The sequence below is a fragment of the Furipterus horrens genome, unplaced genomic scaffold (genome assembly GCF_987537825.1).
Source record: "Furipterus horrens unplaced genomic scaffold, mFurHor1.1.pri manual_scaffold_4, whole genome shotgun sequence".
Lineage (NCBI taxonomy): Eukaryota > Metazoa > Chordata > Mammalia > Chiroptera > Furipteridae > Furipterus > Furipterus horrens.
The window spans coordinates 15,582,153-15,606,006 of record NW_028327174.1 but is presented as its reverse complement, the minus strand read 5'-3'; the positions used below and the strand labels follow the sequence as shown (position 1 = coordinate 15,606,006).

General features: G+C 42.0%; 1 protein-coding gene across 1 annotated transcript in view; it reads left to right on the top strand.

Annotated features, from left to right (window-relative positions):
• Nucleotides 1–3,008: 3,008 nt before the first annotated feature.
• Nucleotides 3,009–23,854, top strand: part of DRAM1 (DNA damage regulated autophagy modulator 1) — a 39,736-nt gene continuing 18,890 nt past the window's right edge. Inside the window, exons 1-3 of the mRNA XM_090272611.1 lie at nucleotides 3,009–3,560; nucleotides 19,514–19,581; nucleotides 22,642–22,784. Of these exons, the coding sequence (XP_090128737.1) occupies nucleotides 3,430–3,560; nucleotides 19,514–19,581; nucleotides 22,642–22,784 (342 nt within the window). The 5' untranslated portion in view covers nucleotides 3,009–3,429. The remainder of the gene's footprint in view (nucleotides 3,561–19,513; nucleotides 19,582–22,641; nucleotides 22,785–23,854) is intronic.

Sequence of the window (23,854 nt, the reverse complement as noted above, 5' to 3'; positions counted from 1 at the left end):
CCTTGATCTATGCTCCCTCTTTAGAGCCATACTTCTCTGTCTCCTCAACTTGACAGCCTTCTGTGCTTGCCTCTGTGTCTTAAGTAGAACTGTCACACCTGTTACATTGTAAGGATGGGGCCTTAGGTATTTGTGAGTGAGGGGAAACCCATTTCACTACATTGTGGTGCTATATGTGGGAAAGGGATCTGAGAGGAAACAATGCTGCTTGCTCAGCACTCACCCCTTTTCCAGGCACTTCTCCCACTTCCTCTATGGGACTGGTGCCCCTCTAGCTGTTGCCCCGGTTGTGGTTCCAAGGGTGGGTGGGTTTGTGGATGTTCTAGGACCATGGAGTCTAAACAAATGGAGTCTGCTGAGAGACCAGCAGTTTCTTCCACCACTCCAACCCCCACTGGTTTTCACAGTCAGAAACAATGAGGCTTTATTTTCTCCAATGCTGGAACTTTGAGCTGCATGATCTGGTCTGGGGCTGAGGTTGCTCCCCAGGTGTCCCTCCTGACTTTTATAATGTGTGACTGCATTCTCTGCCAGCTGGCTGCAGCCACTGCTGCCACTGCTGCCACACCGCATCCTCTCACCCCGGGTCCACCCCTCATATCTGTCTGGATAAGTATTACTTCTTTATATCTTTGTTGGATTTCCATGCAGTCCAATTTTCTGGTAGTTCTGGTCGTTTTTAGTTTTGACATAGTTGTATTCCTTCTTATGGTTGTGGAGGAAGTTGAAGCGTGTCTACCTATGCCTCCATATTGTCCTGAAAGATTCTTTGTTTTTAAAGATTTTATTTATTTACTTTTAAAGAGAGGGGAAAGGAGGGGGAAGAGATGGAGAGAAACATGATGTGTGAGAGAGAAATAGCAATCAGTTGCCTCTCTCACACCACCAAATGGGGACCTGGCCCACAACTGGAATTGAACTGATAAACTTTCGGGCTACAGGCCGGTGCTCAATCCACTGAGCCACACCAACCAGGGCTCAGGCAGGGTTTTTAAAATCAGATGAGTCAGCAGAAGAGTAGGAAAGGAGAAGAGCAAGGAAAAGGAAGACCAGGAAGGTGTGGTTTTCAGAACACAGAAACCTAGGTAGAGATGTACAATGAATCGCCATGGATGCTAGCTTTTGTGATGTTAATTTTATTTTCTAATTACAGTTGGTATTCAATATTATTTAATTGATTTTTTAAAAGACTTTACTTATTTATTTTTAGAGAGAGGGGGATTGAGGGCGGAAGAGAGGGACAGAAACGCTGACGTGAGTCAGTTGCCTCTCTCATGCCCCCCAACTGGGGACCTGGCCCACAACCCACGCATGTGCCCTGACCGGGAATCGAACTGGCATGCTTTCAGTTCACAGGCCAGTGCTCAATCCAATGAACCACCCCAGCAAGAGTACAATAATTATTTTATATTACATGCAGATGTGCAGCATAGTGGTTAGACAATTAATTTACAAAGTGCTTCCTCCCAATTATTCTAGCACCCACCTGGAACCATACATAGTTAGTAGTTTTTGTGATTTTTTAAAAGCCTTAGCTTAAAACTCCTGCTTTATTCAATATGGTGCTCCCCCCCCCCGCCCCAGCTGCAATGATCTCCTGAAATACGAGCCTATCCAAACCCCTGCACTTTCCTCACTACCAAAGACCAGACAAAACCAAAACAGGGGTGCACACAAAAAGGAAGATTCTCGGCAGGGCTCTGGTGGCATGGCCTCTTCGTTCTGTGCTTTACACTTATTTGAGTGCTTTTGTAAAAAATAATAATACTCTTTCTTTCCTTCCTTCCTTCCTTCCTTCCTTCCTTCCTTCCTTCCTTCCTTCCTTCCTTCTTTCTTTCTTTCTTTCTTTCTTTCTTTCTTTCTTTCTTTCTTTCTTTCTTTTTCTTTCTCTCCTTCTCTCTTTCTTTATGAGAGCGTGGAAGGGAGGGACAGCCTGGCCTCTCCAGGCCCTGGCCCACAACCCAGGCATGTGCCCTGACTGGGATTCGAAGTGGCAACTGTTTGCGGGTGGACTCCCAACCCACTGAGCCACATTAGCCAGGGAAGCAAAACAAGCAATTTCAGTCTATGCATTTTCTCCTGCTTCCTTGGCCTGGAATTATAGTCTCATCTTTCTTTGCCTGGAGAAGAACCATTTGCTTTCGAAAACTCCAATATCTGTCAGGAAACCTTCCCTGGTTCTTTATCTGAGTACTGGTCCCTGACTCTCAGCTCTGCTCATACCTCTTATTTTTTATTGTCTTCAATCTATTTAATATGCCATACTATTTTTAAATTTATTTTTATATTTTACTTTACTTCATTTTATTTTATTTTGAATGTCTGTTCTCTAAACCCCATGGAACTATTTAATCCTTGTGTCTGGCCTCTTGCTGGGCGTGGCACCCAAGAGATGTTTATGTAGCTAAAATGAACCCATGTTGGGTCATCAATGACCCAATGATGTCCACCACATACCTTGGGCTTAGAATCCTTTAACGATATCGAAAAATTACCATGCTTATAAGTGCCTCCAGGACACAAATCCCTTTTGCAAGATTTGAAGTGTTTGCCACCTTTACTCCTCTGACTTGGGTCATGGTTCCAAGTCGAGGCTAACCCTGATCAGTGAGAGGAGGAAGGAAAATCTAATTTTTAGGAAACAAATACTCCAAGTCCGCTGTGGTGGAAGGCAGTACCGTGGGTGGTGCAAAGGCAGGCTAGCCAAGCTAGAGTTCAGCTCCACCCTGACCCCCACCTGCTCCTGCACACTCGAGGTTTTCAGGTGGATACCATCCAGGTGGGCGTTACATCCCTGCCGCGTGTCCTGGCAAAGTTGTCACCGCGCCCTTAGTCCGCACCCACCAGCAGAAGCAGCAGCGCAACGGAACGGGGTGAATGCCACCAGAGCATGTCTACCCTCTCCCCAGCGACAAGCGGGCGGGGGACCCGAGAGGGGAAGCCCTGGGTGTTCGAGGCTTCTACCCCGGAAACACCGAGGGAAGGAGGGGCGGGGAGAAGATCAGCATCTCCGGAGTTGTGCAACCACCAGAGCAGAGGCGGGCATTCCCGCCCGCGTCCCCGCGCAGCCCCCCGCCGAGCCCTAACCAAAAGCGAAAGAAGCTGCGTCCCGAACTTGGCGTCCGCAGGGAGGTCGCCGCGCGCCTCCAAATCGCTGGGGCTGCTACTTTGTGACTTCATTCGTTTCGCAACAAGCCCGCACCGCTCGCGCCCCACCCACCCCAGCCCGCAGCTTTGCCGCCTGCCGCCTTCGTTCTTCCCCGCCCTCCCAGGCTGGGCCTGCCTCCACTTTCGCGGAGCCTCCCGTCCTGACCACAGCGGCTGTGCGCGCCCTGGTCGCCACCTGGCAGGCTGGCACGTGGCGGCTCCCGCCCCTCGGAGCAGCCCGGCGCCCGGCCCAGCTGAGCGCAGTGCACTCTTGGCGTCGAGATGCTGTGCTTCCTGAAAGGAATGGCCTTCGTCCCCTTCCTCCTGGTGACCTGGTCGTCCGCCGCCTTCATCATCTCCTACGTGATCGCCGTGCTCTCCGGGCACGTCAACCCCTTCCTTCCCTACATCAGGTGAGGGGCACGGTGGGTGGAGGGGCGGGACAAGGCAGAGGCGACACAGGGAGCGCTGCTGATGCTGAGCGCAGGGAACCAGACCCGGCTGGGGCATCTTGCCCCAAGACAGATCTGACTTTGAGGAGAAGCGAGGATGCATCCTGGCAGATCTATGGGAGGCAGGGAGAACAGAGCTGAGCGGTCCTGACTTCACCCTGAGCACTGAACAGAGTGGCATCAGGAGGGGTTCGGGATGAACAGAACTACACAGAACTTTCAGATGGTATGGGACAGAATCTCTGGAAGACGCTTCTTTGGCAGTGATGGATGCCATTTATTGAGTTTCGGTCGGAGATCCAGGTGTGTGCTAACACAGCCCACATATTTCACTTCTGCTTCCCAGCATCCTTGTGAAGTGGATGCTTGGCTCATTTTTCATGAGAGGAAACTAAGTTTAAGCAGATGTTGAAATGCTGTCAATGTGACACTGATGTCATAGCTAGGAAATGGTGGAAGCAGAATTCACAACCAGATTCGTCCCATGCCAAGAGCAACACTCCAGGTCTTTGGGAGTCGGGCATAAACTCTCCTAAATAAAGTTGCCCAAGACTCCTCTGGGTTATATACCCCCAATGTCAGACCCCTCAAGTTGTCAACAACTTGTGACATCTCTTGTGTTGTCATTATGCTGTTTCATTTTTCATGAGTTTTGGCCTCCACCTTTGGGGTCACTTCATCATCGTCCAGGACTCATGACCTGATCCTCTTTGCATGGGTCCCAACTCTTTGCCTTTAGAACAATTCATCTTCCAGTGGTGGGACTTCTGGATCTGTATTGGCTGGTGAGGGGATAATAAAGTTGGTGACACCCAAAGTTTGTAGAGAGGGTACAGATTGTAAGGCCCCTCTCTCCTGCAGCCCTTCTGCTTTGTGCCTGATAGTCTGTAATTTTTTTTTTTGTGTGTGTGTGTGGGTGAGGGAGGGGAAATGAAGGTGAGGCAAGATGAGGCTAGAGTTTAAAGACGCAAGGAAGAGAACATTATGGAGACAGGGCAAATCTGCAGTCATGGTGGTGGTTTTGCCCATGCAGAACGAGGTGCGCCATGCGTCAAGCAAACTTTCCCATTCGGCCTTGTGCCCTTGCACAGACCTGGGCTTGGTGTGTCATGGCTCATCTCAGTCCCAAGTGCCATTGTCTCACTCCCCTTAATTCCGAAGCAGAGTAGATCCTCTTAGACTTGTGTAAAAAAAATAAAAGCTTCTCTTCCTACAGTGGTTTAAAAAAAATTTTTTTTCTATGAATATTTGTTTGAGGCAAACTGATGACGTATGCCAGGAAGTACGATCTCAAACACTCCCCACCCTGCAGTGCTTTTTACCGAAAAAAAAAAGGTACCCGTATTTGTCCTGGATCTGAAGGTCAGGAACAGATAATATTAGATACGCATTGGCTGGGCAGTTAGAGGCAGGATTTTTGAGTCTTCGTAGAGGTGACTGATATAGTTGTGATTAACATCACCACAAGGTGAACTTGAAGTGGGAGACATTCAGAAATGAGGAAATGAGCTGACAAGACAAACTACTTGTGAGATGCTCAAATCACAGACATGCCAGGGAAGAAGTTTTAAATAAGGAAAAAAAAAATCTTTAGGAAAAGCAGGTTTTAAATTTAACAAGGAAAACAAATAGGAAAATCTTTTTCTTACACGAGAAAAAGGCATGAGATTGTTCCCTTGATGCCAGGAGTTATCAGCCTACAAACAAACAATAAGCATGTGGATTGCTGGCCCACATGTGCCTGGGGCTTTTAGGTTGTCCTTAGTCTCTGCCCACAAGAGCAGCTGGAGCACTGAATGCCTCTGCCCTTCCTAGAAAACCAAGTCACTGAGGAAAGGGCAAGATGTAGATAAGAATTAGACATCAGGGCCTGATGGTAGTCCCAGATTTATCAGTTTTTCCTGGAAATGTTCAGCTTTATCTTCTATAACTCATCTTTGCCAGCAATACCTCCTACTCTTTATTACCCCCACTCCCTCCACTTCCTCCAACCACACTGTCTTCCTTCCTGTGTCTTAAATGTGTCAGGCCTCCCCCATATCCAGCCTCACTACTCACCATAGCACCTATCACCATCTAACAAACTATGTGATGTACTTACTTATTCTGTTGACTACCTGTCTTCCCTCTGGAGTGTAAGGCTCATGAAGGTCGAATTAATATTTTTCAGGTGCTCATATAGGTATCGTTATTCTTCCTCCTAGGCAGGGCAGATCACTCTTGGGAAGACTTGACTAGGTCATTGGTAGAATGTAGAGATGCTCCATGACTTTGGGGTTACATCCTGACAAACCCGTCTTAAGTTGAAAATGTCAACATAAGGGACATTCAAGCCTATAGAGAATTTTTTTCTTTTTAAAAATTTTTTATCATTGTTTTTCTTCTGTTGTAGATAATTTTTATGAGAACGTATTTGGGCCAAACTGATGGCATATGCTGGGAGCAGGATCTCACTGCTCCTGAGAATAGCAGTTTTGTCGTTTCTTTTATGCATTTAAAATTAAGGAGAGCCCTAGCTGGTGTGGCTAAGTAAATTGAGCACCAGCCTGCGAACCAAAAGGTCACCAGTTCGATTCCCAGTCAGGGCACATGCCTGGGCTGTGGGCCAGGTCCCCAGTTGAGGGCACATGAGAGGCAACCACACATTGTTGTTTCTCTCTCTCTCTCTCCCTCCTTTCTCCTCTCTCTAAGAATAAATAAATAAAATCTTCTAAAAAGTAAAATAAAATAAAATTAAGGAAAGCCCTAACAGGTGTGGCTCAGTGGATTGAGCACCAGCATATGGACTGAAGCGTTGCAGTCAGGGCACATGCCTGGGTTGCTGGCCAGGTCCTTACTTGGGGGCATCCTAGGCGCAACCGATCACTGTTTCACACATCAATGTTTCTCTTCCTCTCTTTCTCCCTCCTTTCTCTAAAAACAAATAAATAATTTTGAAAAAATAAATAAAATGAAGGAGAAAACGTAAGGAAAATGACATGAAAGTGGGAGGAAGTAACTTGGGGGTTGGATTATAGGGCAATTAACAAGATTATGTACTCTTGAAGGTTGATACCCCCTTTTGAGTAGGATTACTTCTGGTATTTCAAAGGTGTGTTAACCTAGATACACATGAACAACAGACAGGGCTGGCTTAAAACCTTTCACTAAAGAAGGTCCATGCTTGCAGCATGACTACCCACCAGGATCTGTCCATTTAGGAATTTATGGTCAGAGCACCTTGAGAGGCTACTTTCCATAGAACTCTTCATTTTTGTACAAAATACCTTAAATTGAAAATGCATTTAGTACACCTAACCTACTGAACATGATAAATTAGCCTAGCCTACCTTAAACATGCTCAGAACACATACATTAGCCCATAGATGGGTAAAATCATATAAAGCCTATTTTATGATAAAGTGTTGAATAGCTCCTGTAATTTATTGGCTACTGTGCTGAAAGGGAAAGCAGAATGGTTGTGTGGGTACTCACCATAAACCATCAATACAGCTGAAAGCACACGGAACCTGGAGAATGTTTGAAGCATTGAACAAAAACAAATAATCCTGACAACAGAGTACATGTAGTGTTGTTTGTTTACCCTAGTGATGGAGTGCTTGACTGGGAGTTGGGGCATATTACTTTCATGCCATTGTAAAGTAAAATAATCAAAAGTAAAGCCATCGTAAGTCAGAGACCATCGGTCTCTAAGATGAACATCCTTTTACACAATGGTATTGTTCAACCAATCAGAAGTTCCTGAACCCTTTCAGAAGGGAAGGTCTGCTGTCCAGGAGGATCTGGTGCTGAAACCCCTTGAATCTCACGGAACCCTGGATCAGGGAGACAGATTTGAGCTGTGCCTCTTCTTGTCTCCTGGTCAGTCGTCCTCACAACAAAAGCTACTTTTTTTCTTTTCAAAAAACGAAAAACCATACAATGTGTTTTAATTAAGAGCCAGAATTGTGGGAGGACCACTATCCAGTATGACATTCAAACTAAGCTTCCTTATCAGATATTTTATTAAATTGTTATTCTTTGGTATATTGGATAAACGGGCAAATAGCTCTTGTACTATAGAAAGATGCTCAACCTCATGAATCAAATGAAAGCTCAGATTAAAACTCACTGATACAATTTTTCATCTTCTAGATTGGCAGAAACCCAAATGTTTGACGCATTATTAGGGGAAACAGGCTCTCATACATTGGTGGTGAGAGTGTAGATTGAGTCATTCTCTAGAGAAGGGCTTTGGGGTTATCTATTGAAATAAAAAAATGTATATATCTATATTGTTACTAATAGCATTGATCTTTTTTTAAAAATTTTTAGAAGGAGGGGAAGGGAGAGAGAAAGAGAGGAAGAGAAACATCAATGTGTGAGAAAAACATCGATCAGTTGCTCCCAGCTAGGGACCTGATCCACAACTCAAGCATGTGGCCTGACCCATAATCAAACTGGTGTTCTTAAGGCGTCCAGGACAACTCCCAACCCACTGAACCACACCAGTTAGGGCAGCACTGCTTTTAGTAACCAAAGGTTGGGAACCATACAATTATCAATGAGTAGAGGACTGGCTAAAGAAATATGCTTTATCCAATGAAGACCTGAAACAAACTCTATACATAGAATACTCTCTAAGTTAATACATTGATATAAAAAAATCTTTGATACATTGTTACATCAAAAAAGCAAGATGCAGAACAAAATATGCTACCAATTAGTGAAGCAGGTGGAACTTGAGAGGGAAAAGGGGTGATAGTATACATTTACATTTGCTTACATAAAGAAACTAATGAAAGTGGTTTATCTGTATGGTGGATGAAGTAGGTCATGGCCAACGAGACCTTAGCAGATGAGAAATAAGGTGGAAATAAGACCTTTTTTTACTTTTTAAAATTAATCCTTTTATTTTGAGATAATTGTTGATTTACATGCTGTTATAAAAATCGTCGGCAGCCGTCCGTCTCGAGAGACGATGGTGTAGCTTCTTAAGAGTCTATCTGCACCGCCGAGAATGGCTGTGCAGTCCGACTCGGGAGTGACACGGTATCTGTCTCCTCCTCTGTTGAATCGACATCTTGCGATGACGCTGGAGTGTCCTCTCCAGTGAAGCTGAAGCTACAGAGCCTGGGCAGGGTGATATGGAGGGTCTGCTGTTGCCCATGCAGCAGACCCCCCCTCTCTTCGCAGCTGAAGGGTCCAAGGGAAAGACGGAGTCAATACAGCTTGGCTTCAGGTGCGCCACAGGAGTTGCCGGTGTTGACTACAACGTCAAACCGCCTTAGGGACTCCGGCTCCGGATTTTCTGTCGGGGTTTACTCCCTTAGCCTTTCCCCTGAAGAGGTATGCCGCAAGGCAGCGGAGGTTTTTTGGAGTCAGAGTTTTCCTTCTCTGATGTACCCTGACTGGAAGATCGAACCAGTGACACTTAGCTCGCAGGCCGACGCTCAATCCACTGGGCCAAACCAGCCAGGGCTGGTTTGTTATAAAAATAATACAGAAAAAATCCCATGTATCTTTTACCCAGTTTCTGTCAAAGGTAACATCTTAAAAACCTGGAATACCTTTTTGTATGTAGTTATTTTTTAGTCAAATGGATGGGTCTCCTGTCAGAAAATAACATTGGAAACATGGGGTTCAAACAGACACTAAATTTAACAAATTGGAATAATGGCACAGTGCAATAGTTCTGGATATGAGACCATTAATGCAAGGATGTCAAAACCAATGACAAACAAAAGCCAACCTGGAAGTATTAGTTTAGATTTTTACAAGGTTACGCCCACATTCTTGAGCACCATCCTGGTTAATTTGTTATAGTTTCTTATATTCCCTCTGCGACCGAATTCTTCAGGCTATTTTGGACTACCAGTTACTTATCAACTCCTCTTAGCTGATAAGCTACTCTCTTTTACACCTTCTTTGGTTTGTGTATTATATTTCCAGAATATCCTGTGGCCCTTTAAAGTTCTGCCAATTCTGCATTCTGGTTGCATTCTTCATTAGCCTAGTCTCACTTTCTGTTAAGTGCTGTTTGCTGGATAGTCTGTGGTCTCTGGTCGCTCCCATTGTTCCCCCTCGTGAGCACAAACCCTGCTCCGTGATTGGTGGCAGAAAACTGGGTCACCTAGAATTAAGCCACTTAACATGGGGGCCAAGCTGACACAGTGAACAAAGTAAAAGAGTTGAGTCTTATTTGGTTAACAATGACATGCGGTGATTGTGGAAGGGAGGTGGGAGGAGGGGGAAGAGGGCATGGGGGGATACATGGTAATGAAAAAACAATAACAAAATTTAGATTATAATCATAATGTGCTAATTCTTATAATGTCCAAAATTCATTATAACGAACACTTGTCATGAACAAAACAAAATAAAAAGGCAAAATTCTTAAAATGAACAAAAATCTTAACATGATTCAGGCGCTGATTTTTTTTAAGGAAGGAGTATGTAATTTTACAATACTGTTTACGATGGCCTAATGCAAAGTCCTTGACTGCATCGCTTGTCTTTGAAGGGGGATATGGAGAGTGCAGTTGTTGCACGAATGTTTTGACTTTAGTTTCCCTAATGATCATTCTTAATCTATGGATAAAGCTATTGATCTTGTTTATTGTCTGTCTTTCACACAAAAGTTCCATGAGGGTAGAGATTTAGGGTCTGTTCACTGCTGCAACCCCAGCATTTATGACAGTACGAGACTCAGAGGAGGTACTTTGTAAATATTGACTAAATGCTGACTAAGATAATTGACAACATATGGGCCTGTTTTATTTATGCCTATTTTATTAATCTTGTCAGCTTCTTCAATTGTTAACTGATTCTGCCAGCATTCACTGTTGATTAACATTGGTTGTGATTCCAGCACCATTTCTACTGACTTCTGAAATTGTCCATATTTACAAGACTAGCAACTTTACTTTGTAATCAATTTGACTATTATGAACTCCTCCCAGATCGAAAGCTACTCTCTTTTATATCTTCTACATTGGCTGTGTTTCATGCTTCCAGAATATTCTGAGTCCCTTTACATTTTAAAATTATTTATTTATTTATCTTTAGAGAGGAGAGAGAGAGAGAGAGAAAGAGAGACATCATCTTTGTTGTTCCAGTTATTTATGCTTTCATTGGTTGATTCTCGTATGTGCCCTGACTGGGGACAGAACCTGCAATCTTGGCATATCAGGATGATTCTCTAACCAAATGAGCTACCTGGCCAGGGCCCGAGTGCCTATACTTTTAAAGTTTGGTCAATTCTGCATCCTAGTTGCTTTTTAGTCGCCTAGTCTCACTTTTTGTGCAAGTGCTGTTTGCTGGATTGAGTGTGGTCTTTGGTCACTCCCCTTGTTTCTCCTCATGACCACAAACCCTCCTTAGTGACTGGTGGCAGAACACTGTGTCACCTAGTAAATATTCACTATGTTGAATATTTACCACATTTGGTAGTCACACTCTTAATATTATCAAGGCACAAATCCACATTGGTCTGGATATCTGGATAGATGCCGGTGCTAAGTAGGAAAGAGCATTTGGTTGAGGGCTAATTTTATGTGGTTGGTTTATTTGTGCATATAATAGCTTCCCCAACCAACCTCAATGTAATGAATTTTCTGGCTTAACCAATAACCTCATTCTCTGAAAAATACCTGATTAAAGCCAGTGGATCCTGAAAACCTCCCCCAACAATGGCCACTCGGAGCTGCTTGCTTGTTTTCTTCACCTGTTTCTTTGTGCACTTATCAAATGCCAGCTGTGTTTGTTCCCAAAAGTCTTTATGCCAGCTGTATTTTTTAATTCTAATAGTGTCCTTTAACTCAAAACACATAAACTGTTGGTTTGTAAAGGCAAAAAAGGGAATTGTAATTTTTAAGAAAAATCGGTCAAAGGTTTTGGAAAGATTCAAAAGAGACAAGTCAAAAATTGCAGTCTGTTTAGTAGTGTTTATGATAATTGTAAAGATTTACAAAAACTGTTTAAAAGAAACTGGAAGGATTCTGCACTCAAATTGCTTCAAAAGTGTCTAAGACTTTTCTCCACTTCAAAGAAATCAAAACTGGAAATGAGATGATTCAGAGTAGGTGTGGTTTATATATCAGAAACACAGTGGAGTTGTATGTATGTAACAGCTGTGGCCTGCATCAACATGTAGGCAAGTGACTGTACGTTTAAATGTCTGTGGTGTGTACATATCCATATAGTTTCTAATGACTTCCTGCTCAAACCAACTTTTTTGACCATTAACTACATTGAATTTCAGGCAATGGTGATGTTTGTTTTCCTGTTCAACTATAACAATGGGATCCAGTATAATAAATAATCAAAGAATGAAGTCTTGTGTGTGTAGAGTCACGTATTCTGACATGATGTTAATGACATTTCAGTCCTTAGGGTGCAGTGGTTGTTACTTCATAGTGTTTCTAAACCACAATGTCTTAAGGACAGAAAGGCAGGCGTGCCATTTAAAACTTGTACCTAAGGAAAGTATCATTCTTTTAAATGATAATTTAAAGTTTGATATTTTCTTCAAGAAAACATGACCCAATTTATTTAATTACAAGAAAAGCATAATGGCAACATTGCAGATCCCAAACTTTTACATCTTGAACAATTTTTTGTCTTTTTTAAAAATATATTTCTTTGATTATGCTATTATAGTTGTCCCAATTTTCCTTTCTCCCCCTCATCTTGAAAATTAACTGAGGTGACAGATGCAGTGCTCAGTTCCTGAGCCAACGGTAAATATGCAACCTCTCTGTTCAATTTTAATTTTCCATTGTTACTTGATTACATTAAATTCCCCCCAAACTAAATTAAATAAAATTGTGAATGTTTTTCTTCTGTTATTCTTACTTTTAAAAAAACATTAGAGTAATGCCCTGGCTGGTGTGGCTCAGTGGATTGAGTGCCGGCCTGTGAACGAAAAGGTTGCCAGTTCAATTCCCAGTCAGGGCACATGCCTCGCTTGCAGGCCAGGTCCCCAGTTGGGGGCAAGTGAGAGGCAACTGAACCATGTTCCTCTCCCTTCCTTCCCCTCTCTCTGGAAATAAATAAAATATTAAAAAAACAAAAACAAAAAAAACATTAGAGTATTGCTCAAAAGTCTTCACTGATGCAGAGCTGACAACTTTTAAATACAAGGGTTCAAATTCAACGTAAACAAGAAAACTGTTTTCCACTTAACAGACCTCTTCGCCTGCCAGTCATCACACTGCACTCCATGCATTGTAGAGTTAATGTATGTGAAGGCCAACTTACTAATGGCCCCAGAAGGGACAGCTGATACCACCCTGGTTGGAAATATACAATGCTGTGAACTCATATGGAAATACATGATCATAAAAAGAAATGCAATAGAAACATTCCTAAATTGTGTCCATTGAAATTAGGCAGCTCTAGATGCATGGCCTGGCTTCCCCATTAACTATGTATGTGACCTGGAGCAAGTGGCTTTTCTAAAGACTCAGTTTCCTGATGTTTAAGATGGTGATAATAAGTACTTAAAAAAACAAATGTTGTGAAGACCACCCTGGCTGGTGTGGCTCAGTGGATTGAGCCCTGGCCTGCAAACGAAAAGGTCACAGATTCGATGCCCAGTCAGGGCACATGCCCAGGTTGTGGCCTGGGACCCGAGTTGTGGGCATGCAAGAGGCAACCTAGCAATGTTTCTCTCACACATTGATGTTTCTCTCCCTCCCTTTCTCCCTCTGTTCCTCTCTCAAATAAATAAATAAATAAATAAATAAATAAATAAATAAATAAATAAATAAAATCTTTATAATGTTGTGAAGACCCAATGAGATGTGCCTGGATGAGTGTAAGCACTGAAGAAATGCTCGTTGTTTTTCTTTTGTAATATTAACAGCTATAGTCCAAGTAGGGTGGTTTCCAGCGGCTCCTCTCAAAAAAACTTGTTGATTTTGACGTCTTATCACCTCCCTCTTTATTACCACCCCAGTCCCAGTCATTGTCATCTCTTGACAAATTCTTACTCAAATTCAGTTAAAGCATATTAATGCACCATCCTCTATGCATATATGGCGCTGTGCTCGGTTTTGTGTGTAATATAAAGAGAGATGAGAAACAGTTCATAATGGCTATTATGAGGCAAAACAAATAAAATAAAAGGTGGTCCTCGAGTTTGCTTGTTTATCATTCAATCAAGTTATCCCATCCCCTTCTGGGTCAGGTAATATGATGGCAGTCCCCAATGGTCTCTCTGGTCTACACTTGCCCCTCCATAGTCTTTTTGAAATGTCCTTTGAAAACACCAACTTCATGTTACTTCCCTGCTCTCAGCCCGCAACAGCTGCTCATGATGCTTAGAATAACATTCAGAGTCCTTACCACAACCGCGACCCAGAGAGCTGTCTGTGACCCCCATGTGCACACACACACACACATCTTTGCTCACTCCCCTCCAGCCACACCCACTTCCTTGTAGTTCCTCTAACATAGTGCCACCTGAAGGTCTTTGACTTTGCTCTTCTCTCTGCTTGTAATTTTCCTGGTCCAAATATTCCACTTCAGTCAAGTACCTTCCTAGAATACCCTGTCTCGAGTGGGTGGCTCACCTATCACCCTCTGTCTTCTTTCTTTTATATATATATATGTGTGTGCCCTGACCAGGGATTGAACCTGCAACCTTGGCATAGCAGGACGAGGCTCTAACCAGTTAAGCTATCCAAGCAAGAATATGTTTCCCCCCAACTCAGCTTCCCCCACAAAAGTATAAGTTCCACGAAAGAGCAGATTTTTCTGTTTTATTTACAACTACATTCTCCATGCCTGCAAGGTTGCCTGTTACATAGAAAGCAATTAGTAACTATGTGTTGGGTCAGTGAGTCCTCAAATTTTTTGTTATATTAAGTTTCTTGAAGGTAGTAAATTATCTCTTCATTTTTGTAGCCCCATCAACTGGCACAGTTGCCAACACTTAGGTTGTGTTTAACAATTCTTAAAAAATATTGCATGAGTGAACCAAGAGGACACTCAGTTGAAAAGAGGGAAAATTGCATGTGAGAAGTATGTGGCAAGAGTAAGTTGTTTGCATTTATGAGTACAAAGTTCTTTTTACATTTAAAAATAGTTAATGTAGCTTTATAGTGCCTTTCCCTCTAGAATAATCATCACCAAGTGAAACTGCCAAAGAATTAATCCTAATAATTGAAAATATCTAATAAAATGTAATGTCTTTTTAATATCATACTTATTCCTTTTAAATAATGTATTTAAATATTACGAAGATAAAGGAAGTAATGGTCTCCTTTTACTAGTGGTATATTAAATGTTTTTAGGTTCTAAGTCCTGATTAATCTTCTAAGCAGTGGGCCTAAGATTTTAGGGCAACCAAAAATCTTTAGTCTGGGCATGCAGATAATTTTGCATTTTGTCATTTTAGTCCCATCTAATAAACCATAACTCCAGGTTTTGGAGTAATAGAATCACATGTGTTCAATGATTTTAGGAACAGCATTTGCCAAGCTTATAGTGTTATACATGTATTCTTTGTATTGTTTTCATTCTTTTGAGCATCAAAGGCACAGGCTTAACACCATATATTAGTTTGGAAAAGGATGTTAGACAAATAACTTGAAACTTTTCCTGATGAACTTGTGAAAATGTTAATAAAGGAAATAGGGAAGGAAACTGATTTCCTAGGTCCAACCTACCCTAGAAACTACTGTGCTGAGACATGGCTGTCTCAACAAGCTTCTAAGCCACATGCAAATAAACTACAAGTTCCTGTCCCCATTGCAATTTTCAGGAAGTGCCTCATTTGCAAGGTGACAAGTGAAGAGGTAGATGGGACTGAGAAAGGGCTGGAACCATATTGCCTAAGCCACGTGGTACAGAATCAGTGATGGGAGTTAGGCTGGGGTAAGAGACTACTTCTGCTCTGTTGGGAGGGCACTGATTTTTGCCTCTCGTTCTCCAGTTTCTTGAATCAGGTACCCAAGTGCAGCTATGCCTATCAGACTAGTACCTTTGCCTTTGCACAATGAGATCATTTAGTTTGAGCTTAAAAAACAATGGCGCCTCCTTGGTGTTACGCTCATCTGGATTCCAACATCAGGCAGAAGATGTGATGCAGTATTTACTTATGATGTAACATATTAGCACCTTTTCATTTTCTGCTTGGAACGGTTTTCTGAAATATTCTTGAGCAAAATTTCACTGGATGTTGTTAAGAAGTATCACTTTGTCACTTTAACAAATAAATCACAAGCTGACCGTTCTCACCTAACAGCATGGGTAATTTCTGTCCCAGAATGTGTCTAACATAGTAGGTGTCCCATAAACATTTTGTTGATGAGTGGATACATTTTATAGTCATGTATGGAGCCAGATAAAAAAATTTTTAAAGATGGTCACATTTAATCAAACAATCCGTCATGAATGCATTAACATTTCCCCCAGTTTTTTAGTATTAACACGGCCTGTGTTGCAGTGCACAGCGTGTTGAGGGTGAGTGTTGTAGACTCGGAAATTCTGAAAAGAAGTCAGGTTTACTATAACAGTGAATATTTGTTAAAGATGTCCACAATTAAATGATGACATCTGAGCAGCTATGAGGTCTGGCCTACTTGACACCTTCCAAGGATACAGCAAAAGCACGATGATCCCGTCTCATTATGCTCATGGTTCAGGCCCAGGGGCCAGCTGGCTGGCGCGTGCTCCTCAGAGGCAACTGTGTGCATTTCTTCCCGACTCCACGTTCAGTGACCTACATTTTGGACGCGTGAATTTTGAAGTGTTAAGACTATTGATACCCTGGAAATGAGCCTGTGCCCCAAGTCAGGCTTCCTCTAGAGCTGGTTGTTAAGCATTTACCAAGATATCAGTGTTTGTTCTTTTAATTGCTTTGTTCCTTGCCTGCTCTTAGAGCACAATGAAGGCAGGGATGTTTGGGAGTCATACCTCTGCATTGAAATATAGATTTTGCTATGTAATAGTTCTGTGACCTTGAACGAGGTATATAAGTTCTCTAATACCTAGTTTTCTCCTTGGTAAAATGAAGTTGATATAATACCCACCTCAGGGTTGTGGGGATGACCTGAAATGATGTATGGTAAGCACCTAACGGTGCCTGTTCATAGTAAGTGGTATTTATTAGGTAATTTTATTTGCAAGTTCTGATAGTCATTCATTCAAAAAATACATATGGAATGACTATTTGCAAAGCACATTCGATTCTGCCTGTATGGTTTTCTTTTATTTTTCATTAATTTTTTTAAAAGGTTTTATTTATTATTTTTAGAGAAGGGAGTGGGAGGGAGGAAGAGAGAGAGAAACATCAAGGCATGAGAGATGTTGCCCCTCCACCAACCAGGGACCTGGCCTGAAACCTAGGCATGTGTCCTGACCGAGACTCAAACTGGTCTACCTTTGGGTTTGCAGGCCAGTGCTCAATCCACTGAGCCACACCAGCCAGGACTGATTCTGCCTATATGCTTTTAAATACACAGATAAACATAATGAAATACCGCCCTGAAATTCTGAGCTTTCAGATTCCGTGTTTGATGTCATGGACTGTACCTCTGAGCCCTTGACATATGCCTTGATTTGCTATGAATGAACAGAGAGATGGTTCCTGAGTCTGGTCCTCTCACCTCCTGTTAGAACACTTTGGTCCCCCAACTACCCATCCCCCTAAATATCCTCCTTACTCTTCCATTTTTCCCCCCTTCCTCCACAAACAAGCAGACAATTTTTCTGGCAGGTGGCAGATTATTCTAGACCTCTTGCATGGGTCACCTGGTAGCTGCTTTTTTATATCCTGAGGTCAAGAATAGAAGGCTTGACTTCCCTGTGAAAATGAATTTTCTAGCAAAAGTCTGCTCGAGGTTACCGGGCTGTCACTACCTTCTTCCCATTACTGGTTTCAGTCCCCTCCTCTCACCCACTAAGCACCCTGTTGTGCTCAGAAGGGCATCTTCCTTGGGCAGCTTTCTCTACTTCAACATTCCTTTTGTGAGAAAAATGGTTATTTTATAGGAAAAATTGTTATGTTAAATTCTGAACACTTCAGATTAAAATAATTGAGAATAGAGGCATTTGTTGTAAGGGGGAATATTAACCTATTTATACTCTTCAAATATATATGTTTTACATTATGTAGTAGTTTATTTAATTATTCCTGTGTCCCTCCCAGAATAGAGGCAGCAGAGAGGGCAGGAAATCTGTTCACAAATCCAAGCCCAGCACTCACATGGCCTAAGGGTGGAGGCAAGGGCTGCTCTAGGACTGTCTGCCCTGCACCCAGCAATTCCTGAAGTTTCTTGGCTCTCCCAGCCTGGATGCGCATTGGGAGTGACCATGTCAGTGGCTGAGTGACCTGAGACAGGTTCCTCCCTTCTGTGTCTCCATCTATTCCTCTGTGTAATGGTACCAGCCCCAGCAGCCTCCTGGGTCAACAAGGTGTCCACAGGGCTGGTGGCAGGGGCCCCAAGGTGCCAAGCGCCGGGTGGGTAAGGTTGGGGGTGGGAAGTCCAGAGCAGCCTCCGCCTCCAGGGCATGCACAGACTTCCCTGCTTTCTTGTCCCAGTTCATCACAGAGGTGACCTTATTGCCATGCATTGTGTTACACAGATTAAATCAGGCCGCCGCACTCACGCCAATGGTCTGGTAGCTGGTCTTGGCCCCACACAGTTAGGCGGTGGCTATGCCTGTGCCATCTGGCACTTGTCCATCCACATTGTATGTCTTGGCCAGAGCCATGTATGGGAACTGGTCCATGGTCAGGGTGAGGGAGGGATCTCAGGTCCCAGCTTGCCATTCATCTGTCCCTTTAGGATCCAAGCTGTGTCATGGTGGACACCCCCGTCCCATCCCCCAAGAAGATAATGAGGTTCTTGCTAGCCATTTGGGTGGGCTGCAGCTCCTTGGTGGTGTCCAGGCTGCCTGGTGGTTCCAGGAGGCTGGGTCTTCCTCTTCAACGGGGATGATGCCCAGGGAAAGCCACAACCTCAGGCCCAGCAGCAGCTGCAGCAGCACCCAGGCTCCCTGAATGCCTGTGGGAGGGTGGCAAGGTGGTGGAGCTGGGACTCCAGAGGGGCTGAGACCCTGGTGAGGCTGGGACTTGGACAAGGCTGAGACACCAGAGGACCAGCTGCAGCGCAAGCTCTACTCTTCAAATATTAAGTGTTTTCAAGGCTTCTGCGTTCAGTGCCCACAGGCTTCCTGTGAAATTCTTCAAACTCTTTAAAGTGCGTCTTTGCAATGTGATCAGTCTCTCCATACTTAAATTTTAAGGCCGTTTTACCACATGGAAACACTCAAGATGGATATCAGTTGTTTCATATTGGGAGCTCTATTGCCATCAGTTTTCAATTGTTGCTTTAGGCAGACAGCTTCAAAATGTAAAAATTTAAACTTCGGCATTGATCAATAGAGAGCAGAGCCTATCAAACACTACTTTCTAGCTCATTTAAATACTGAATTGTTAGCCTGCACCTGAAAAATGTTTTATAGAAATGATGTTTTTTGTTAAAACACTGTAACTTGTGCATAAATCAGATTACTAAAAACATTAATTGTGTTTATGTGTATTTAATATCCCAAGTGTAGATTTTTCAAATGTGATGTTAGACCATTTTCCCCAAAATAGTCACACTCAATTCTTCACCAAGAATGGACATATATCAATCAAATTTATTGAGCTTGATCATTTCAGAAACACCACCACCATTCACTTTAAGCATTTCCTAGCTTTTTACAATTTAGAAAAACGGTAAGAAAAAGAAAAGAATTTTAGATATTTTCAGAGACAAAATGAAAATATTTTAGAACAAAATAAGGCCAAATCTTTGGAATTCAAAGTGACTAAACACTCAGAAAAGACACATTATAAAACCTGCCAATTACATGGCTGCCCACAGGTCTGAACTGAATTCCTTTTTAATAATTCAGATATTTCTTTTCTTTCTCAGTGATACAGGAACAACACCTCCAGAGAGTGGAATTTTTGGATTTATGATAAACTTCTCTGCATTTCTTGGTAAGTACACAATAATTATTATAAATAAATGGAAAATTCACAATCTCATGGGAAGGCAAATATGTTACAATGTGTGTATAACTTTTTATCGTTATCTTTTTAATAGACTTTATTTTTTAATTTTATTTATTTATTTTTTTAGGTTTTTACACCAGGTTTATTGAGGGAAGGGAGGGAAAGGGGTTACAGGTGAGAGGGAAGCTCCTGATGCACCTTGAGAGGCCTGTTGGAACAAGGGGGAGGGGGATTGGTGGGGGGTGGGGAAGGGAGGGAGAGAGGAGATTCCTGGTCCGCCTCGAGGGCCCATTGGAGTCTGTTCTTTTAAAACAGTTTTAGGCTCACAGCAAAATTAATCCAAAGGTAGAGATATTTCATGTAGCCCCAGCCCCCCTCCCCCAGCCTCCCTCATTATCAACATTGCGCACCAGAGTATTACAGTTATTGATGAACCTACACTGACACATCATAATCACACAAAACCTATAGTTTACATCAGGGTTCACTCTTGTTATGTATCATTTTTTAAAAGTACCTTTGCCACTAGAATTTCACTCTACATTGAGAAACTAATATGCCTTCATAGAACTATTTTTCAATTCACCTAGCAATTTACCACAGATTAGGAAATGGATTTTAAATGTAATTTGATTTTTAAAATTGTGATTTTTACCCAATGCGTTTGTGGGAGCCAAAGACACCTAGTGTGTAAGCTAATGTTCCTCAGAGTGTATTCTGAAGACAACTTACGTGAAAATCATCTGGGGTGCTTGTTAAAATGCAGATTCCGGGGCCACACCACAGATCTGCTCAACCAGAACCTCCGGGAGTGTGACCCAAGAACAGGCAGTGTGAACCAGCAGTCTAAGGCTCTTGGATACTCACTAAAGCTTGTGAACCAATGGCTAAGATGTTTTCTCACCTGTGAGAGAGGGGAGAGGGGAAGTAGGAAAACTTGCTTCCAGCTCAGGCATGATTTTTCTTTTCAATTCCTCACGTGCCCCTGAGATGCAGATCATAGGGTACATCTATAGATGTGAGATAGGGGCCTCTTCCTCTTAGTCCTTTCACAAGTCCCTACCCTACGGAACAATTCAATGTTTGCCAGGGATCTCTTATGGAACCAGCACTTCTGCCCCACTCTATTGGTACAGATGGGAAGGGACAGAGGTGCTGGAAGCTCTACTCAGTGACTTGGCACTTTTGGAAGTTTTTATCCTACCTGGTAGAGAGAAAGTTTTACCCCATCATCCATTTGTGATCTTCTCCTCCCGAGGTTGTGGAGGTGAGCAAGGGGACATAGAAATAGTTGATCAATCCAAGTGCCCTCTTACACCATCCTTACCCAGCATCCAGATTTAGAAGACAGTTTATTTTGTTACCAGCGAGTGATAGATTTTTGCTCCTACACAGAAAGTCTATGATAAATATTAGCTTTTAGCTTGCTTTTTAAAATTCAGCACAAATGCTATGGCCATCATACTGTTTCAATACATAGAAATCTACTTTATCTTTTTAACACATACATGTTATTGATTTTTATGGATGTATTATAACTTATTTAATCAATCCCATTATCGTTAAACATTTAGGCCATTTCTGATTTTGGAATTTGCAATGGTAAAGTGAATATTCTTTTAAACATAGCTTAGCATATATATGTGAGTTTCTCTATTAGATAAACTTGCTGAGTTAAAGGGAATACAGATCTAAAATTTTGATAGCTATCCACTTATTCAGCATTCACTGACTAAGTGCCTACTCTGTGACAGGCTCGGAGCTTAGTGCTGGGGTCTCAACAACAGACAGACAAGGGACCTACTGTCATGGAGATTGCATTTTATTGTCCATTTACTCTCTAAAACAATAAATGGTATTTGGTTAATTGACTAGCTTTTTGAAAAAGCAAGCCTTTAGTACCCTCCTTACACCATTCACAAAAACAATGGCAATTAAAGAACCAAACATGAAAAGTAAAATTGCAAGAGGATTCAATTATAGGAAAATATTTTTAAAACTATTAAGATGCAGAAGCTTATCTGAGCTCACACAAAAACCAGAAGCTAAATAGGAAAGAATTGATATATTTGACTAGATAAAAAATTAAAACTTCTAAGTGATGAAAGATATAAGAAACAAAGTGAAAGACAAACAGCCCAGAATAAAATTTCTAATATTTATAGCAAACAAGAGGCTAATTAATGTACATAATGTATAAAAAGGAACTACAAATTTAAAATGAATAGACTAACCCAAGAGAAAAATAAGAAAAAAATTATAGACGTGTAATTTGCAGATGATGAAATGCAAATGACTAGTAGACATACTGAAAGCTGCTTAATCTCACTAGTGATCAGAGAAATGCAAAGTAAACCAATAGGTTGCCATTTTTTCATTCATTTGATTGGCAATAATTAAAAAGGTATGAATTGCTTTCAAACTCTGTTCTGGGAGTACAAATAGCTACAGTCTTGGAACAATTTTGAGATGCTTCTCGGAATTTTATGTACAGTTTTTGAGCCAGTAACATTAGTTCTAGGAATTTGTCTTTCAGAAACACTGAAAGTGCCAAAGTCTTATATTTACAAGGAGGTTCATCGAACATTGCTTGCAATAGGAAATACATAGAAACAAAGTAGGAATCTGTCATTAGGAGCATGATGAAATAAATGTGGCATCTCAGTACAATAATAAGACCTCTGAAACATGATGAGATGGGCCTATTTATACTGATGTGGCAAGATCTCCATGGTACATTTTTAAGTGAAAAAAAACAAGTCACAGAGCAATATGCGCATGAAAACACTTATGTGAAAAGGATGACAGCTAAGAAGGTGTGTGTGTGTGTGTGTGTGTGTGTGTGTGTGTGCACGTGTGTGCACCTGCCCATCACACTGGGGAGAGCATGATGGGTGAGGAAGGAAGGATGGGCAAATGGGAAGACTATTGCAATTAGGAAACTGAAAATACAAGCTTTCAAAAAAAGCAATACAAAGCTGTTTGTGTTTTTCACTCTAAAATAGTCAAATAATAAAAATTCACTACTGTATCTTTCTTTTTCAGGTGCAGCCACAATGTACACAAGATACAAAATAGTGGAAAAGCAGAATCAAACCAGCTACTTCAGCACTCCTATTTTTAACTTGGCGTCCTTAGTTCTGGGATTAGTGGGATGTATTGGAATGGGCATTGTCGCCAATTTTCAGGTATGACCTGAAATTTCTTTTGTTATCGGGGGTGATGGTGTTTGTGTGCCTGGAAGAGAGAGGCAAGAACACAAGAGTCCTGCTTGTGCCAGTATAGCTATCAAATAGATGATGAGTTTATAAAAGTTGGGGTAATTTACTTTTTAGGAACAAATGTCATTTGAAAGTCAGTTTTGTCTGGTACTTGGTAGTGATGGGGTGCATGTGTGCATGATTATGACAGAGAATGTTTCGAACAGTGCTATGGGCTTTGCTTTGCTCTGTGTTCTTATTGATGTGGTTGACATGTTGGGAGAGCTACTCCAGCCATTGTAGTGATTTCACTAAGAGTGTGAAGATATCTGTGTATGAGTGTGTGTGCGTGTGTACTGATTCTACAGTTTGAATTTCTGGTATTCAAACAATGGCATGTGCTCTTTTCCTTTTGTGGGTGAGGATATAGGTACATGGAAGTGAAATAATTTGCTCAGGGTGCCTCAGCTAATTAGTTGCCCAGCCAAAATGTGGCCCCACTGGAGCCAATTATCTTATGTGATAACTACTGCAGAGTCCACCCAATAGAGACTTACTGTGTCAAGTGTTTGGAAAAAAAACCTACTTGTTTTATTCTAATTTGTGGATTCCTGTTCATCCTGAAGTCTCTTTTCAGAAAGCATGGGATCTGTTTATCTATGGAGACAATTTTAATATTTTTAAAAAATTTGTTGTGTTTAACATTAGTACTTATTTTAATAGTACTCCCCTCCTCGGAGTATTGCAAGGATTGGATGAGATAATGTACAGTGACCAGTGGACTGTACTCTGGCCATCACAGTAATCCCAGGTTCATCATTACGGGCTAATGCCAGAGCGGTCCTGCTCTCTTCATCACTATTGTTTCCTGTAACAGCAGAAAGGAAGTTACTCAGGACGACTTCCTTTAACTTTTCTCCCACCAGAAGTGGGTTGATCTTGTGTGATGCTTATTTTTACAAAAAAGTGTCAGCCTTTACTGCTAGCCAGTGTTGATGTACATGTCTGCACACTGAAGCACCAGCCTTGGGGGGGGGGTGCTGCAGCCCGCGAGGTTC